The sequence below is a fragment of the Symphalangus syndactylus genome, chromosome 10, assembly GCF_028878055.3.
Source record: "Symphalangus syndactylus isolate Jambi chromosome 10, NHGRI_mSymSyn1-v2.1_pri, whole genome shotgun sequence".
NCBI classification, from domain to species: Eukaryota; Metazoa; Chordata; class Mammalia; order Primates; family Hylobatidae; genus Symphalangus; species Symphalangus syndactylus.
In genome coordinates, this window is record NC_072432.2 from 132050876 (window position 1) to 132071051 (window position 20176).

Sequence of the window (20176 nt, forward strand, 5' to 3'; positions counted from 1 at the left end):
CTAACACAGGGAGGAGACCCCCCTGGGCACACTTGCCCTCTTCCCATACCTTACTCTGGCTCCTAAGCAGATAGGCCTACATAATAGTTTCTGGTGGGCAAAAAGAAAGGATATGGAAACAAAGAGTGGGGCTCCGAAGCTTCTCAGGTATTAGGATTAGATGCTCAATCCCTAGCAGAACACAGGCTCAGAGGAGAGACCATGCCTCTATGTCACTCACCTCAGTGCTTCTGGTCAGATCACTGTACTAGTGCCTCTTCCCTGACCTTCTTATTCCTTTTCTCCTCCTTTTGACCCCGATGTCCCATTAACACAAGGTGATTCATAGCATCTCTGTTACTCCCACTGGGAAGGAAGAACAGGTATTTTAAAGGGATTCCTGTGTCCACCAGGAAATAGTTACCTTCCAAGTGCCACTTTGCATAGGATGAGTTTGGGACCTGGCAGGGGATCTCCTAGGTCCAACACCAAATACAGATGCCTATAGAACTAAACTTTAGAGACCCTAAGGGTATTGGGGCATCCAAAAACCCTTTTTCTGGCCACCAATCTGTAGTCTTTAGAGACTGGGTGTTTGTGTCCTTCTGTCTCATGGCTTGTGCAAGCAGAACCCTCAGATATCATCAGGAAAGCTGTTCACAGCAGGCCGACTCTTCTCCCATGAAGGCACGAACAGTCCTGCATGAAAACAACATGCTGTGTGACCCAAGGAGGCAGAGACAGAAGCGCTCTCCCGAGTCCTGCAAATGGCAGTTGCAGAGTACAGAGGACTGGGGAGGTTCCCAGTGACTATTTATAATTCAGGACAGTAGCTGTAGATGGAAATTCCTGAAGTGTGGCTCCAGAAGTAGGCAGAGGGAAGATTGGGCATGATGAGATCCTTGATTGTACCTGACCCTGGAGGGCCCTTGCAGATGTGAGACCCCGTGGGCACATGGGGGGAAGCTTAGAGAACCATAAGGAACTTACGGTTAAATCCTAAAAATGCCTTGAACTTTCCCTAACTCTCTAACTCTGCCAGAGTCACACTAAACTGAGTTAAAGAAGTCAGGGACTAGCAGGGAAGGAAGGTCCTTAGGGCTCCGCAGCTTCCATGCCTGTTAGACTGCTTGGCCTCCCTTGGAACCCAGTCCAGGGATTTAGGACATCTTGATAATCAGTGAATATTTGTTCAAGTGAATTGAATTGAGTTGAAAAGCACCATGTAGCCTGGCGCCGTTTTGAAAAAATATATATCTTTTTAGGCCGGGCGTGGCGGCTCACACCTGTAATCCAATCCCAGCATTTTGGGAGGCCGAGGTGGGCGGATCACCTGAGGCCAGGAGTTCCAGATCATCCTGGCCAACATAGTGAACCCCTTCTCTACTAAAAATACAAAAAAATCAGCCGGGTGTGGTGGTGGGTGCCTGTAATCCCTGCTACTCAGGAGGCTGAGGCAGGAGAATCGCTTGAACCCGGGAGGCGGAGGTTGCAGTGAGCCAAGATCGCGCCACTGCACTCCAGCCTGGGCAACAAGAGTGAAACTCTGTCTCAAATAAATAAATAAATAAATATATTTTTACATTTTAAAACATTTCTATCATTTTGGGGCAACAGGTGGTGTTTGGTTGCATGGAAAAGTTCTTCAATGGTGATTTCTGAGATTGTGGTGCACCCATCTGCAGCAGTGTCCATGGTGCCCAAATGCCTAGTCTTTTATCCCTCACCCCCCGTCCCACCCTTCCCACCCTGAGAAGTAGATGTGAAAGGAGTGGGGATTTCCCACCTGCTTTTCTTTCACCTCCTCAGTAGTTGTTTATGTGATTTTACTGGCTATGCATGAATAGAATTTGAAAGGTTAAGACATTTTAGCCAGAAAGAGGCATTTTTTATTCAGAAACTCAGAAAGTAATCATAGTTGGTGAAATGTACTTCAAGTGACTATTCTGTGACATACATTATGCCGGATGCCTTCTGTACCTTATAACTAACTGGTCTTTGTAGTGACCAGCCCGATCAAAGGGGTCCTCTTATTTATCTCTGTTTTATACTTGGGGTCACAAAGGCTCCCCAAGTTTTTACCACATTCTCAAACATTTCTTCCCTACATGTAGTCAGAATTCACCCAAGGTCTATCTGGCCCCTATCCTGTTGTTCTTGCTCATGGATCTCTGGTCTCATGCACTCCTTTGCCCAGGTATCTGTGGCACTGGCCGAGGTCCTGCCATTTTCTTGCAGGCTTTCTCATTCATGAAGCCAACCCCACCTCCTGTGATCAGTCCTTTCCAACTCTTGGCATATAACATACAATCTAACATCTGGTGGTACAGTTTTGCTTCCTTATGTTCTTTTTTTTGCTGTTGAGATAGAGTCTTGCTCAGTCCCCCAGGCTGGAGTGCAGTGGTGCAATCTCAGTTCACTGCAGCCTCTGCCTCCCAGGCTCAGGTGATCCTCCTGTCTCAGCCTCCCGAGTAGCTGGGACTATAGATGTGTGCCACCACACCTGACTCAGTTTTGCATTTTTTTTATAGAGACAAGGTTCACCATGTTGTCCAGGCTGGCCTAGAACTCAAGTGATTTGCCCGCCTTGGCCTCCCAAAGTGCTGGGATTACAGGCGTAAGCCACTGCGCCTGGCCCTTACGTTCTTTCACTGGGTAGGAATTAGATCTTTTACTCCTTAGGTATTCCCCGCAGTGGCTGGGGACATACGCGGCAGGCATTTAACACTGGGAAATAACTTGGGCTGCTTTGAGGTTTGTCACTGAGCATCATCTACTCCCTGCCCTCTTCTTTGCAGAAGTCAGGATTTCTTTTCCAAAACCCACACCCAGCAGTGTCCCCTAAAGGAGTGCCCTGAAGTCATCTCCTCTCCCCTTGCTTTCCTCCTCTTTAGCTCTTTGTCTCCTGGGCCCTGCACAGTGAGGCAAGGAGCAGGAACTGAGTGAAGTTGATGAGGCTGCTGCGTGGGTGGAGGAGACGGTTTAGGGAGTGGAAAGTTGGCTCCCTTAGGAGAGGCCAATGACAGTGGAGTAATTAAAAGCATAGGCTCACTGGGTTCAGTGGCTCATGCCTGTAATCCCAGGACTTTGGGAAGCTGAGGCAGGCAGATTGCTTGAGCTCAGAAGTTCAAGACCAGCCTGAGCAACATGGAAACACCCTGTCTCTATGACAAATACAAAAATTAGCCAGGAATGGTGGCATGTGCCTGTAGTCCCAGTGAGCCATGATTGCACCACTGTACTCCAGCCTGGGCAACAGAGCGAGACCCTGTCTCAAAAAAATAAATAAATAAAGCAGAGACTCTGGAGTCAGACCTAGGTTCCAAATCTCCAGCAACTTGGAGGAGTCATTTAAGCTGTGACTCTGAGTCTGGGTTTCCTTATCTGTAAAATGGGGGAAGTCTTAAGTGCCCTCCGGGGCTGTTGTGAAGATTAGATGAAATAATCTGTAAAAAAGCACCCGAAATGGTGCTTCCCACAAAGCACCTCATACACCTTAGAGGGAAGGAGGGAGGCAGGAAGGAAGGAAGGAAATTGTAGGAGATGGTGGTGGTGGGGTTGGATATTAAGCAGGAGCTTTTGGAGGGAAAGGAGCTTGTTAGAACTGCTGGTGGGAGAGGGGCTTGGGGAGGGTCCATCTGGATGGCAAAGCCTCCTGAGACCCTCTAGGAAATGAAGCTAGAGGAAACCCCTGGAGTGTTTTTCAAGGCAGGAGCTGAAGGAAGAATGGCTGGGAACCACCCCCCACCCATCTTCTTTTTTTATGGTAGAGGGCACTGGGGTCTTAGGACATAGCGAGTCCTCTCTGTGTATGTCAGCACGCCATAACATTCTTTCTCTTTCTCTGTCTAGTGATCTCTTAATGAGGGACAACCTGTTTGAAATAATAACAAGCTCCAGGACCTTCTACGTACAGGTAAAATGCTCCCTTCCAGAAGACTCCGGCATTCTGTTTCTGTGAATGGTGCCCTCACAGGCTGTGTCCTTTCCTTTGCTTTCTCTTTTCATTTGCTTGAAGTTTCTAGGCAGTAAATTTAGCCTCTGAGAGTCAGTCTGAGTCCCATTTCATCCTAAACAGGATGTTTGCCAAAAGCTTCCCAACCATAAAATAATGAAAGCAGGTTGAGCCGCTCTACTGAGGAATGTGAGTGTGTACCAGTTGCTCTCAGCTGCTGGGCTCCAGCTAAGCAGAGAAAAGGAGAACTGGTCAATGATTTCACTTCTCCTTTGGAGGGTATTTATAAGTCTCGTCTGTGTGTGGACATCACTGTGTGCGGAAGGACAAAAGCACAGAGGGCCCTGTGCAGGCACCAGGTGCAGAGCCCAGCTGCACAGAGGAAGCCATTGTACAGGCTCTGATGGTTCACTTATCAGGAGCTTCTCCCCTCCACCCACAGCTCTGGAGTTCTCCCAACTCCTTCTAAAGTCATAGGAACTAGAAAGGCAGATTTCCAAGCAGGGACTAGACTTTCAGGGCCAAGTCCTAACCCAGCTTGCCTAGCAGTGCACAGAGAGTGCCTTGATTCGCAGCCTCGTGGTGATGCTGGACTTTCAGTATTAAAACTGACATTTGGCCGGGCGCGGTGGCGGCTCACGCCTGGAATCCCAGCACTTTAGGAGGTCGAAGTGGGCGGATCACTTGAGGTCGGGAGTTTGAGACCAGCCTGGTCAACATGGTGAAACCCCGTCTTTATAAAAATACAAAAAAATTAGCTGGACGTGGTGGCGTCTGTAATCCCAGCTGCTTGGGAGGCTGAGGCAGGAGAATTGCTTGAACCCGGGAGGCAGAGGTTGCAGTGAGCTGAGATCACACCACTGCACTCCAGCCTGGGTGACAGAGCGAGACTTTGTCTCAAAAAAGAAAAAAAAAAGAACAGAAATAAAAACTGACAAGTAAGCAGGTTGGTTTAAAGGTGGGGTTTCCCAACTAAAGCTTTTCAAGCTCCCGCTGCCCTTTCTTCTGGGCTGCGAGTGTCGCTCCCTGTTAAGCCCCTTCCCCAAGGGGCTGGTCCTCTTTCCCATTTCTTGGGCAGCAGTTCCTGTCATGACTCCTTCCGCCGAGCCCGGCAGGTGTTTGAATAACTTAGTCATCTCGGGGCTATATCCATTTGGACAAGCACATACCATCCAGGAAGAGACAGCGGAGTGGGGGCTTGGGGGCGAACTGGAGCTGTGGAAAGGGCTGCCGTGGGCATCAGAGCTACTGATTCACCAGCACCACTGCCACTCAGAGACAAGGTTTAACCTGTAGGTGCACTACAAGTTTGTAGTTCTTGCATTCAACAGATATTTGTAGAGTATCCTCAGAGTGCTGGGCGTTTTGTCTCAGGCTGGGGACACCAGGTTAAACAGAACGGATCCTGAACCCAAGAGAGAGAGAGCTCGTCAAGTCCATAGGCAGTTAAACTGTGGCATGGTGCAGGGGAGGAGTGTTGGGGGAGATGGGGCACAGGGGACTTTGCAGACAGTGGAACGATTCTGTATGACACTGCGATGGTGGGCGTGTGATGAAGAACTCGACAGCACAAAGAGTTGACCTAATGTATGCAAATTGAGAAAAAAATTTTGGAGGTCAAGTGATCACAGCAGGAAATGCAGAATGTGACAGTAATCGAAATGTATTACAGGTCCTCCCTGAAGCAGGTAGGGGAATACAAAATAAAAAAAAATGGTGTGATAAGTGCTACTGCCATTAGACTGAAACGTGAACCATAAGCAGGGCGCCTCACCCAGTCCTAGGGAGTCAGGGGGAGTTCCTGAAGAAAGATACAGCTAAGCTCAGTCTGTTGGGGGGAAAAGTGGCCCAGGCAAAGGAAATAGCAGGTATTTTTTTTTAAAGCCTGGTAATAAAAGGAGCATAGGGCCAAAAGGAGGCTGGACAGTTAGGCACGGAGGACCCTCATATGCCTTATTGAAGAGCTTGTATTTTATCCTTAGAATTAATGCCCTTAGAGGTTAAACAAAGGGCGTGATATGATCCGCCTTGCCATTAAAAAATACCACTTGGGCAAGTTATTTAACTTCCGGAGCCTGTTTTCCTTATCTGTGAAATGGAGATGATGATCTTCAACCCCAGCCCTTTTAATGACACGCTGTCAAGGATTGCCCGGCCCTGTGCAGTGTGGGGGACAGAGGAGAAAAGGCTAAGATAGGATGAGAGAGAACAGTTTGAAGGCTGTTGTTAATAATTTAGTGAGGGATAAAGGAAGCCTGAATGAGGGTAGATGGAGAAAAGTGGAAAATTTGAGAGATATTAAAAAGGTATATTTTCCAGGACTTGAGAGTCGGTCGGATGAAGGGAGAGAGGACAGGTATGCCCGGATGTTTGGCTCGAGCCTCAGGGTGGCTCATGGCACCTGTCATTGTGACAGGAGCATGGGAGGAGGAGCTGTTGAGAGGAAACACAAGGTTAGCATGGGTGGTTCAGAGTTTACAGTGTCTGCTGGACATCCAAGGAGATGTGCTATGAAGACCATTGGATACACACTGCCTGGCATGTTGCTGACACTAAATAAATATTTGTTAAGTGAGTGATTGTGCTGGTTGAGTTCAGGAGAGAGCTTTGGACTGAAGACAGCAATTTGGGAAACATGAAACCCAACCAAAAAATGTTCCAAAGATAATCTACATGAGCGTATGCACATTTACCAGAAGATTCTAATCACCCCATCTTCCATTGCCTTCTGCTTCCCACATTTCTGGGATAAGAGAACACTAGCGTCACACTGAATAAATAAACGAGAGGGAGGACAAATCCGTTTACAGCACCTAATTCAAAAACAGTGGAAAGAGAAGAGTATAGATTAAAAATCATTTAAAGTATTTATCAATTCATTAAAAATAGCAACTATAAAGCTGGGCACCATGGGATGCACCTGTCATCCTGGCTACTTGGGAGGCTGAGGCAGGAGGATAGTTTGAGCCCTGGAGTTTGAAGGTGCAGTGAGCTATGATCTCGCCATTGCACTCCGGCCTGGGTGACAAATCAAGACCCTTCAAAGACCCTGTCTCAAAAAAAAAAAATAGCAATCATAAACTCATTATAAGTTAATAAAACAGATTTTGTGAAAAAAACATTTCTAAAAAATAGCAAGAATAGTATTGTTTTTACAGTTTTGCACATCTATCTTTAATGCCTGGCATAATAGAAGACAACAGGATTCTCCTATCTGCCTCTGCATTCTATCTGTGGCCATAGGTTGTTTTGATTGAAGAATATGGAGAAAATCTTGCCTCACACAGATGTGTATTTGGAAAAAAGGAATATTTTAATAGCCTTTTTAGATAATTGTGGATATTCTTTGATTCTATACCAAAACTTGACAAATGTTAATTTCTTAATGTTTAGGTGCAATGCACAATCTGAAGCCATATCAAGAAATTTTTATACTCTTACATTAAAATCCATTGGTCAGTTTTGCACTTTGAATAGATACTTTTTATCCATGCATGGTTTTTAACAGTATGCATTGGTCATTTGGAAAATAATGGTCTCACTGAGGTATGCAGATATTCAAAATGTTGACACATTTTATTATGTACTATCCAAAATCACATCATTAAGATATCACCACTAATATCATTAACAGTCTTTGAGTGTAGAAAACTATTAAGCTAATGGAGGTAGCCAGAAGCTTTTTTGAAATTCCAGTTTCTGCTTTGAAAGCTCAAAACTTACTCATTTTGGGGATAAAAATCTACCGAATACCTAACTCGGAATAAGTTTGACTGACAGTTTGTATGTCAGTCATTTGTTCTAAGTAAAAATTGTGTTTTAGGCCAGGCATGGTGGCTCTCGCCTGTAATCCTGGGACTTTGGGAGGCCAAGGCGGGGGATCACCTGAGGTCAGGAGTTCGAGATCAGCCTGGCCAACATAGTGAAACCCTGTCTCTATTAAAAATACAAAAATTAGCGGGGTGTGGTGGTGCGCACCTGTAATCCCAGCTACTCGGTAGGCTGAGGCAGGAGAATCGCTTGAACTCAGGAGGTGGAGGTTGTGGTGAGCCGAGATCATACCACTATACTCTAGCCTGGGAGACAGAGCGAGACTCTGTCTCAAAAAGTTAAATAAATAAATAATAAAAATTGTGTTTTACACAAAAGGTGAAAGAATATGACTACTGGTAGAGCTTGGTGCTAAGATGCTGGCAGTTTTACCCACCATGCCAAAGTGTCCTTCTGACCTGCTCCCCAAGGTTATGCTCAGTAAATCTACCAGAAAGAACCACTCATCTTGAGTGTCTAAGAGAGCTAGACCAAAGAGCAGGGCAGATCATGGTGCAGAAGACTCCCTAGACAGAAGAGAAAGACTTGGGTTAGATTCTAACCGCTTAGATATTGGTCGTTTAACTGTTTAACTCAGATGTCATATTTATGTATAATTTGTACCCTGTGATTTCTCACACGGTAGTAGTCTTTTCTGTTAATAAAAAGCTGCCATTTTTTGGACACCTAGATGTCCCAGGCATAGTGCTAAACAACTTACAGGTAGTATAAGTTAAAGTTTATCACTTTGTAGTATAAGTACTATAAGTAGTATAAGTTTATCACTTAAGTCTCAGCCGTCTCTGAAATTGTCTCCAGTTTGCACACAGGAAAATGAAGGCTTTGAAGATAAATTATTTGTGCAAGATCATAATAAATCCAATGAATTATGGAACCAACTGGGAAGCACCAGGTGCCAACTTGGGTTGTTTGTGAGCAGCCTGGTCCAGGCTGGGTGCAGTGGCTCACACCTCTAATCCCAGCACTTTGGGAGGCCAAAGTGGAAGGATTGTTGGAGCCCAGGAGTGTGACACCAGCCTGGGCAACACAGTGAGACCTCTGTCTCTAAAAACAAGCAAAAGTAAGCCAAAAGAAAAGAAAAAAATAAGAGCAGCCTGGTCCAGAACCCATGATATAGAGGGTGTGGTCACAGACAACCAGGGAAGTCTGACTCTATTGCAGAAGACCAACTTGGGGTAATCAGGTGTCTTGGCAAATGGATCATGGTGACCAAAAATCCAAGATCTGGAAATAACCAGGTATCTAAGCAGGTAGAAAGGCCAGTGATTTCAGCAAGCTTGTCAGCAGGTAAACAGTTCTCAGTTCTGGGCAAAGGTTCAAAATCACATTTCAATTCTTGAGATACCAGGCAAGCAGAGGTCACCATTTCCCCATTTCCCATTCATAGAAGGTCAAGGGAATTAGGCAGTTTATCAAGAGGGAAATTAGTTATTCGAAATGAGAAATGTGGTGCAAACTGGTCTTAGCTTGGCATAAGCCCAGTTGTTAGAACTAGGGTGCTATGTCAGGACAAGAGTAGCAATAAGTGGACTCAAGTGAGTTGCAGAGTGTTGCATTAGAGCTCTTTGGATACTTACTGCTTAATTTGGACTACAGGGTGAATGATGTCACCTAGAACTATGTAGTGTGCAACCTACACAATCATATGTGGCAGGGCTGTGTCTAGAGATGGCATCAGTTCTTGGGAAAGGAGGGCTGCAGAGGTGGAGAACAGAATGAAGGAGGAGTTGCCTAAAAATTTTGGATAGCGGCAATGGCAGTAACCAGAAGTAGATATGGAAGCCTTTATGGCCTCTAGAATTCATTGCTTCAAACCATTGTATCTATTATAGTGCTGGGCTTACGTTAGATAGTCAATAGAAGCTCACTGGACTGCAATAAAACTGCAGGCTGCAACGATTCATTTTAATACTGTCTGTCCTACTCATCTCAAAAACTGCCGTCAAGGACAGAAACCCTACTTTTTCTTTTGAACCAAGCACCAGAAACAGGTGCACACACATAAGCACATCAGGAAGAGATGAAGCTATGACCTTGGCACTTCCTCTTTTGTTTTACTGAGTTTAAAGTATGTTTTTAGTCTCATGGTAATTCATCATGGGTGGGTAGACTTCAGCTACGTTTTTTTTTTTTTTTAAACCTCTGGTTCATGAAGCTACTTTGTGATGTGGTTTTACGATTTTGATGAAAGCTAAGCACAGGCTTTCCATAAAAATAGATATGTACATAACCATAATTTTTGCATACAATTTTGGAGTTTCATTGAGTTTTTGTTTCTCATGAATCCCAGTTCTTAAAACTACTAGGAGAGATTATAGGCCAGGCCTGGTGGCTCATGCCTGTAATCCCAGCACTTTGGGAGGCTGAGGCAGGAGGATTGCTAGAGGCCAGGATACCCTGGTCCAAAAAAAATTAAAAAATAAAAATAAAAGATTGTAATTGTGATCTCAATAAAATAATGTTGTTTCTTCTCATATAGAATTAATTGCAATATCTGATTTTCTTTTTGAGCAGTATTTTAAAATAACATTTATTAGGGGGTAGCATTCATCTTCATGGCTGAGTTACTATCTAGGTTATCTGACCGAAAAATATTCTTAAGAAGGAATTAGAGAATTAGGGAAGAAATATAACTAGTAAACAATTTCTGTCTTCACTAAATTACTAAATGTTTTAAGAAAGAGATTTAATTATTTTACCTATCATATTAGCAAAGATTTAAAAAATTATAATATTTAATTCTAGCAAGGGTGCATGTAACAAAAATGTTGGCAAATGAAATCTATATTATTGGCCAGAAATCTCTCTGGCCAGATGTAAGAAGAGATTTAAAAGGGTGTGAATTCTTTAATTTCGTAATTGCCTTGGGAGCTGAGGATTCCTAAATATTCCTAAATATGAAAAAAGCTTTATCCCCAAAGATGTGAGTAGCAGTGTTATTCATATGAAGAGAATAGGGAATATTCAAAATATATTTTAGAGCGGGGATCCCCAACCCCTGGGCTGTGGACTGGTACTGGTCCATGGCCTGTTAGGAACCCGACCACACAGGAGGAGGTGAGCAGTGGGAGAGCAAACATTATCGCCTGAGTTCCACCTCCTGTTGGATCAGCAGCGGCATTAAATTCTCATAGGACTGCGAACCCTACTGTGAACTGTGCATGTGAGGGATCTAGGTTGTGAGCTTCCTATGAGAATATAATGCCTGATGATCTGAGGTGGAACAGTTTCATCCCGAAACCACCCGTCATCCCCCTCCCTTTACCTCTCCAAGTTCATGGAAAAATTGTCTTCCACAAAACCGATCCCTATGCTGAAAAGGTTGACGACCACTGTTTTAGAGGACTAGGTGAGCGAACCATAGTATGTCTACTTGGATCCCCTGAAAATGTTTACAAAGACATCTGGTAACATGGAAAAATCCTTCTATTATTAACTGAAAAAAAAGTCAAGATATAATGTATCTTTGTATTTTGGAAAACAGAAATGAGTAGCAAAAAGACTGGATTTGCTGTCAATTGTTATTTTAGAATTTTGTGAGGTTTTAAAGTGATTTTATTTTATTTTTTCTTGTTATTTCCTTTTTTTTTTGCAAAGGTTAGGGAGAAGAGGTCTTGCTTTGTTGCCCATGCTGGTCTCGAACTCCTGGGCTTAAGCCATCTTCCCACATTCTAAACTTTAGCCTCCTAACGTTGTGGGATTACAGGCTTGAACCACAGTATGCAGCCGATTTTAATTTTTTATTTTTCTACATTTATTTTCTATATTGTCTTTAATGAGCCCTTATTACTTGCAAAAAGGAAAACGGGGAAAAAATAACAAATTCTATTAGGTAGTCATCCAAGAATAATAGTGGTATTTTGATTCTTGTACTTGAGTGCCCATCTAAATCAGGATATTCCTAGTTTTCTGTGATTCTGTGATTTCTTGCTAAGCAGAGGCTGGGTGAAGACACCTGGGCTTCCCGTGTGACAGTTCCTGGAGAAGGAGTTTGTGGGCAGGCAGTACTTCAAAGCGCAGTCAGGCAGGTGGCCTGTGGCCTGTGGGGGTAGCATTTGACATGGTGAGGAGCATTTCAGTAGCCTGCTGGAAGGAGCATGGAGATAGCTTAACACCCCTGGAAACTGATTATTGGATTGTCATCCTTGGGATGTTCCTGTCTGTTTAATGAAAGTATCAGATCTATGTGACATAGGAGACTTTCTCCCTCAGCTCGTATGCCTCCTACCAAATCATCTTTTGTTTCCCTAGGAGGAAAATCTCTTAATAAATGCTTTTCTCCTAATGGATGATGACCTCCATCTCATTCAAATTCAAAATAACCTTTTTTTTTTAACCTCCAAATACATGACCTTATTTGATCTTGACGATCTGATCTTTGAGGCAGGAATTAGCTGCAGTCTAAGGATGAGGAAACTGAGAAAAGGTCTTATTATGGAGAGGGCAATGTGCTTATCTGTAAATGGTGACGTTTAAGGCTGCATTTTTTTGTCGCATATCATATAATACCAGTGAAAACAACAATAACATCTGCTACTTACAGAGCCCATTCTGTGTGTTCGGCCCTATTTCAACAGTTTTTCCTAATTGAGGTCATTTAATTCCTTCAATAATTAAGCTTGTGGAACAGGCCAGCCTGGATATTTGTAAAGAACCTTCTGGAAGGATCTTGGGAGTCCTTATCCTGGTGATCTTTTTGGACAAAGGATGGGTTTGTCTTTTTCTTGGGAAACCATCAGATTGTCAAATAACTGGAAAAAGTCAAGCGGGGAGAGAGCGCTAGTAAGTTTGCAGGCAGAGCACACGTTAGAGAGGTGTTCACTTTGGGCACTTGTCACTACACTCTTTTTGCCCTCGTGTGCCAGGACCTGAACGGTTTCCCTTGTAGGTGCCTCCTGCAGACATCTAACCAAAGAGGGTTTGTTTTGGGGTGACAGGAAGGGGTAGGGATGCAGGTTTGAGAATTTTTGTTTTACTGGTCATTTCCTGATAGAATGCAAAGAGGAGGAGTCACTGTGGGGATGAGGGGGGATGTGGAGACCTTTGGGGGCTAGTGTGTGGTGGTGGCACATACATCTGCACGTGCACACCAATGCACCCTTGTGTGTTTTGGTGGGACTGTTAGGGGATGGTGCTGGAGACAGAGGAAGGCTAACATGCATATTTCTGGAGATTCCGCCTGGTCCCATCGCTGTGTCTGGCACCTGATGCAGCATGTAACACCGGGTGGGGCCCTCAGCCAGCGTTTGCTCTGTTCACTTGAACTCAACCCCTGTAAAGCTGGAGGGCACTGACAGGCTCCACCTGCAGTAGCGAGGCCGCTGGAGTTTCCTGCCTTTTATCATAGAGCCGCTGCTGCCCCCTTCTGGGGCTTATAGGTTGTTTCTGGGAGGAAATAACTCGGCTTCATCCTTCACATGTTGTGAAGCTTGGTGCTCCAAGTCCCACAACTCTTTAAATTTTTTTAAAAGTTTTATTCCCAATAGAAAAGTCACAACTCTTTTTTTTTTGTATAAATTTAAAGGGTACAAGTGCGGTTTTGTTACATGAATATATTGCCTATTGGTGAAGTCTGGGCTTTTGCTGTAACCATCACCTGAGTATTGTGCATTGTACCCATCAAGTAATTTCTCATCCCTCACCCACCTCCCACCCTCTCACCCTTCCATGTCTCCAGTGACAATTATTTCACACCCTATGTCCATGTGTACGCATTATTTAGCTCCCAGTTATAAGTGAGAATATGTGGTATTGGACTTTCTGTGTCTGAGTTGTTTCACTTAAGATAATAGTTTCATCTATATATCTGCAAAAGACACGATTTCATTCATTTTTATAGATGAGTAGTATTCCATTATACATATGTACACCACATTTTCTTTATCCAGTCCTCTGTTGATGGACACTTAGGTTGGTTCCATGACCTTACTATTGTGAATAGTGCTGCAATAAGCATAAGGGTGCAGGTATCTTTTTGATATAATGATTTCTTTAAAAAATTTTTAAAGTTTTATTTTAGGTTTGGGGGCACATGTGAAGATATAATGATTTCTTTTCCTTTGGAGAGACACCCACTAGTGGGATTGCTGAGCTGAATGGTAGTTCTATTTTTAGTTCTTTGAAACATCTCTCTACTCCTTTCCATAAAGGTTGTACTAATTTACATGCCTATCAGCAGTGTATAAGTGGTCCCTTTTCCCCACATCCTTGCCAGAATATGTTTTTTTGTCTTAATAATAGCTATTCTGACTGGTATGAAATGATTTTAATTTGCATTTCTCCAATGATTAGGAATATTGAACATTTCTTCATATGCTTGTTGGCCACTTGTATGTCTTGTTTTGAAAAGTATTTATGTCCTTTGCTCATTTTTTTTTTTTTTTTTGAGACAGAGTCTCACTCTGTTGCCCAGACTGGAGTGCAGTGGTGCGATCTTGGCTCACTGCAACCTCCACCTCCTGGGTTCAAGCAATTCTCCTGCCTCAGCCTCCCGAATAGCTGGGACTACAGGCGCATGACACCACTCCTGGCTAATTTTTTGTATTTTAGTAGAGACGGGGTTTCACCGTGTTGCCCAGGCTGGTCGTGAACTCCTGAGCTCAGGCACTCCACCCATCTTGGCCTCCCAAGTGCTGAGATTACAGACATGAGCCACCATGCTTGGCCTACACTTTTTAATGGGATGATTTATGGTTTTGTTGTTGTTGTTGAGTTGTTTGAGTTCCTTGTAAATTTCAAAACAGACCCAGTAGCTTGTATTCTGAGAAAAGCCCCATTTCTGAAGGCAATACATGTCTTGGAGGATTTACAGTGGGATTTGGCTTTAATAGGGCTGGAATTGAAAGTGGGATTATTCTGTTCAGATAGTTATAGTGGAAAGGCAGCTATGTTGAGAGTGAGGAGAACTCGAATCTCTACCAGCCATAAACCTTGGGCTTTGGCTTTCTGGGCCTCATTTTCCTTTTTTGTAAAACTAGGAGGCTAGACTGGATCAGTTGTTTTCTGGAGGGGGTGATGGACTGCAGCAGGGGATGGGGTCTTAAACTTTCCCCTTCCTCACAGCCTGTGCCTCATTTCAGAGCAGCTCCACTTTGAGCGGTTTTATTTATTGGGTGTCAAATAAGATATTGCAGGGAAAACATGTCCTTAAAAGTCTGAAGGCTACTGGACTAGATGATTTCTGAGATGCTTTCCACCCTAATGGTGTAATTTTATAAACTTAGTATTGAGTCAGAGACTTGGAAGCTGAAATTATAGTGCCTAAAATTTCTTGGTAAGAGCCATGGATGTTTTGCAGGCGGACAGTCCAGAAGACATGCGCAGCTGGATTAAGGAGATCGGGGCAGCTGTCCAGGCCCTCAAGTGCCACCCCAGAGTAAGTCACTTCCTTTCTGTTGCACAGTGTCAACTCAGAGATGAATTCCTCTCGAGCAGGCATGTTTTATTTGGTGATGTAGGCAAGCAGCCCGGTCCCGAGATGCAGCAGAAGCCCCAGGCTGTCTTGCTTGTTTTTCTCATTCTACTAATTTGGGTACACATTTTTATTTTTCTCTTTTTGGTTGTGGGAGGAGGTGAGGTAGGGTTAGATAGAGAAATGGAATTTCTTTTTTTTTTTTTGAGATGGAGTCTCACTCTGTCACCCAGACTGGAGTGCAGTGGCACGATCTCAGCTTACTGCAACCTTCACCTCCCGGGTTCAAGTGATTTTCCTGCCTCAGCCTCCCAGGTAGCTGGGATTACAGGCACATGCCACTACACCCAGCTAATTTTTTTGTATTTTTAGTAGAAATGGGGTTTCACCATGTTGGCCAGGCTGATCTCAAACTCTTGACCTCAGGTGATCCACTCGCCTCGGGCTCCCAAAGTGCTGGGATTTCAGGCATGAGCCACCACGCCCGGCCGAGAAATAGAATTTCTGATATGTCCTGCAAGTCTCACTGCCAGGCTGACCTTGATACATTTGGAGTGAATCCCATTGATCATATTTCATTTTTGTAGGCAAGCGTCCTTGGACCTATGAGGTGATGATTCTGGTTGGGTACTCTTCCTGGGACCCTGTGATAAACATTGTCTGAAAAGCCCTAACTTTCTTTTGTCTTTTTCTTCCTTTTATTTTTATAGGAAACGTCCTTTTCTAGATCCATTTCTTTGACCCGACCTGGAAGCTCCAGCCTTTCAAGTGGGCCCAACTCTATCCTGTGCAGGGGGCGGCCATCTTTGGAGGAAAAGAAAGCCCTCTGCAAAGCCCCCTCTGTGGCCTCCTCCTGGCAGCCCTGGACACCTGTCCCCCAGGCTGGGGAGAAGCTGCTTCCACCTGGAGAGACTTCAGAGGACTCTTTGTTCACGCCTCGTCCTGGGGAGGGCAGCGCTGCTGGGGTGCTGCCCAGCTCCCGGATAAGGCACAGATCAGAGCCCCAGCACCCCAAGGAGAAGCCGTTTATGTTCAACCTTGATGATGAAAACATACGGACCTCTGACGTGTGATGGAGTACAGTGCCATGGGAGGGAGGGAGGGAGGACTTGAGAGAAGGAGGCTGTGACTCAGTTTCTCTACCTTGTTGGAGGGTAGTCAGAGGCCTTTATGTCACTCATTCCTGTGGATGCTCTTTGGGAGGGAGGGGCCCATCCACCTGGCTGTGTGTGTGTGTGTGTGTGTATGTGTGTGTGTGTAATAATGCAGTGTATTTAATTTGGGGAAGTCACTAGGTTAGAACTGTAGGCATACTCAGTGGAGAGGAAGCTACCTATTCTAACTATTCTGAGGTCTTCCTGGAGAGGGATTATTTTAGCAGCTCCTCTCCAGAGGGGGCTGGAAGTCCAGTTTCACCACTGACCAAGTTTTATTTCCTTGCCCTTGTTTTAGTTTTTTCATTTTGTTTTCAGTCCAGGTGCCTCGCAGCTCTTTTGGAATGGGCCAGCATTAGTCTAATTTTAAGCGCTGTGTGTTTTGTACCCTTGCAAACTTGCTTTATCTTTCTTCTTGCTGTTGCCCTTTGAATGAAGCCTTGTGTGCTTGCATGATCAGACCCTGTAATAGGATGAGTTTCCATGTACTTAACATGAAGTGATACAAAAAGAATCTAGAGAGAGATACGTATTTTTAATGGAATAGAAGCTTGGCATAGAAACATTGATTTAGACGTTATGAGTTGCTGGCCAGAGATTCCTCAGATAAAAGAACCTAGAAAATTGAGTTTCGGGCGGGTGTGGTGGCTCACGCCTGTAATCCCAGTACTTTGGGAGGCTGAGGCAGGTGGACCACCTGAGGTCAGGAGTTTGAGATCAGCCTGGCTGACATGGTGAAACCCCACCTCTACTAAAAAATATGCAAAATTAGCCGGGCATGGTGGTGCAGGCCTGTAATCCCAGTTACTCAGGAGGCTGGGATTCATTTGAACCCAGGAGGTGGAGGTTGCAATGAGCCAAGATCGCGCCATTGCACTCCAGCCTGGGCAACAACAGTGAAAGTCCGTCTCAAAAAATAAAAGAAAATTGAGTGTCCCACCCAAATTTTAGGGCGTACCTCCTTCCATTTGACAAGAAGATGCTATTTCCAGTGTCCCTGGGAGAATTCTTCCATCCAATTTATATGGTGAATTGCTGTCAGCGTTCCCTAAAGGAAGAGAGAACTTAGCTTATTTCTGTCTGTAACTTTTATCAGCTAGATCAGTTAATTGTATTTTTAAATTAAAAATTAGTAACTAGAGGAAGAGACGAAGACAACTATTTTTACCTGAGTAAATGCTCTCCTCTTCTTGTGTCCAGATCTAATGCAGAGGTGAAAACACTTGATGAGAAAATCCTTTGTGGCTTGAGGGGAATCATGTTTCTTTCAGGACGTGTTGTTTCCCTGAAGTCTGTGTCACACTGAGAACTTTTTCTGACTGCACTGCTTTGGAGCTATTCATTTAAATTGAGTTTGGCCTAGTTGTCCTGGTATAAAACGGGAAATCTACATTGTTCCCTCTTTCTCTCCCTTCCATCCCTTCCCCTGCCTTCCCTATACACGCTGGTGTGCTTTTGCCCTCAGAAATTCTTGGTTTGGGAGTTATTTATTTATGAGTGATCGAGGTTACGACACGCTTGGAGTGGCATGATTTCAAGAAGCCATTCCAAATTCTTATAGCTCCTTCGCTCTGGTTTTACTCTCATATTTTCCCCAAGAAAATTCTTTGGCTATTCAAAGAAAGCACAAAATATGTGATGTGGAACTAATGAAAATAGGAACTTTTGAGATCTCTTTAAATATTCCCTGACTCACAGAAAAGATATCCTCTTTTGGTGTTTACATTGTGAAAATCTACCCATTTATCTCTCTCTCTCTCTCTTTTAAATAAATTATCCGATAGGTTACTATTGCTAAATTAATTGGCCATTATAATAAGCTGATTTGTTTCTTATTCAGCAAGATCTCTTTTGAGAATGTGTCAAATTAAACATACTTAGAATCCATATGGTATTATCCTGATAAAGGGAAACGAGGACACTAAGACTGTCAAATGGAAATCTTCTTGTCAATTGGCAAACACTTGGGAATTCCACGTTAGAGCATTGCTTGTTTTTTTTTTTTTTTTTTTTTTTTTTTAATTTTTAAAAGACAGGATCCCACTCTCTTACCCAGGCTAGAGTGCAGTGGTGTGATCATAGTTCATCGTAACTTTGAATCCCTGGGCTTAAGCAATCCTCCCATGTTAGCTTCCCAAGTAGCTAGGACTACAGGGTTGTGCTACCACGCCTGGCTAATTTTTAATTTTTTTGTATGTACAGGGCCTGGCTATGTTGCCCAGGCTGTCTCAAACTCCTGGGCTCAAGTGATCCTCCTGCTTTGGCCTCCTAAAGTGCTGGGATTACAGGTGTGAGCCACTGCACCTAGCCAGAACATTGTTAATGTAGTTCAATATGAGATAAATTATTATCTTCAATGAAAGAAGCTCTAAAAGCATTCTCATTCCTAAATTGTATTTCAAACTTCCTATTTTGTTGATATTTCTTAACTTCGGGCCAATTTTAAACCATAATCTTTTAATGTGAACCAAAGATGGTACATATTTGACCAAAGCAGTTAGTTTTAAATGTATAAAATTGAACCAAATGGAAAAAATAGGGTGGGGATGCAGTATAGATTAGTGACTAAGTGCATAGGCTCTGGAGTAAATCTGAGTTTTTTTTTTTTAAAGGAACTAAAAAATGTACTGCATTTTCTTTGTGGAATAAAAGCCTTGCCTGAGTTGTGCTATTTTCATAAGGCTTTTGAAGTGGTCTTGACCCACTGTGTGTAACAGTATTTCAGGTGGTCTTCCCCATGGCTGAATAATGCCATCCATTATTCTTTAATTTTTATTTTTAGAAACAGTGTTTCACTGTGTCACCCAGGCTGGAGTGCAGTGGCCTGATCATGGCTCACTGCAGCCTGGACCTCCTGGGCTCAAGTGATCTTCCTGCCTCACAGCCTCCCAAAGTACTCAGATTATAGGTGTGAGCCACCATGCCTGGCCACCATCTATTACTTTTGAAAGCTTCAAAAGACTTGCTTACTCAATGTCAGCTGATGGTTGGTAAAAATAATTTGGCCTTTAGTGTTCAGTGAGACATCATAAGGGTATTGAGGCATACATTATGGAGATTGATGTCAGGTCAGAATATTGGAGTTATACATCTATTTCTGAGTTGAATACTCAGCTCCCACGAGAAAGAAGGTAGTTTTAAGGTCCAGCTTCTTAGTCTACTTGAAGCAAATTTTTTTTCTTTTCTATTTCTGAATATAAATATACTCTTATATGGGCTAAAAGGACCCCATGAATAAATAGCAGGTTCAGTAGTTGAGGAGTGGAATTTAGTAGGTTTGTTTTCAGTGTAAATTAGATAACATATGTGGAGGTCACAGCATTTTGGAAATTGAGTGTCCCCAAGTGAGCTTTGTTTATAAACTTTCGAAATGTCGGAAATGGACAGGTTTGTTAAATCTTGTCTGCCAGCACCCTTTTCTTCCTTTGTTCCTTTTCCTCTCTGTGTTATTGCCTGCGGCAGCCAGTCCTTCATACTAGATAGAGTTCAGATAAAGCAAATGTTTGGCAAAAACACACTGTTTGACCTCCTCCTCCTCTGCTTATGAAGGGGTAGCATGATTCTGTGTTTTAAAGCAGTGATGTTTCAGCTGTGAAATGCACTCGCTGTAAGCTTTAGGCTGAGTGCATGGAAACTGTTAACGCTTCTCATTTTATGTGATCTCCTAATTGGTATGTAGCAAAAATTTTCTAAAACCGTTTTGTGGCTTATTTTGTAATAAAACCATGTGAAATACTGAAATATGGTCATGTGTTATCCTAATACTGACCTTCTGACCGTGGGTGGGTGAGCTTTCTTATCAGTCTGCCCCCATTGTCGGTTTTAGGGATTTCAGGAGGTAGGTTC

General features: G+C 43.6%; 1 protein-coding gene across 22 annotated transcripts in view; it reads left to right on the forward strand.

Annotated features, from left to right (window-relative positions):
* PLEKHA2 (pleckstrin homology domain containing A2) overlaps positions 1–20071 on the forward strand; it is a 73169-nt gene extending 53098 nt beyond the window's left edge. For all 22 annotated transcript variants that reach the window (XM_063610945.1, XM_063610951.1, XM_063610940.1 and 19 more), the window contains 3 exons: positions 3832–3895; positions 15063–15140; positions 15887–20071. In XM_063610945.1, coding sequence (XP_063467015.1) covers positions 3832–3895; positions 15063–15140; positions 15887–16249 — 505 coding nt within the window. In that variant the 3' untranslated portion in view covers positions 16250–20071. The remainder of the gene's footprint in view (positions 1–3831; positions 3896–15062; positions 15141–15886) is intronic.
* The last annotated feature ends 105 nt before the right edge of the window (positions 20072–20176 follow it).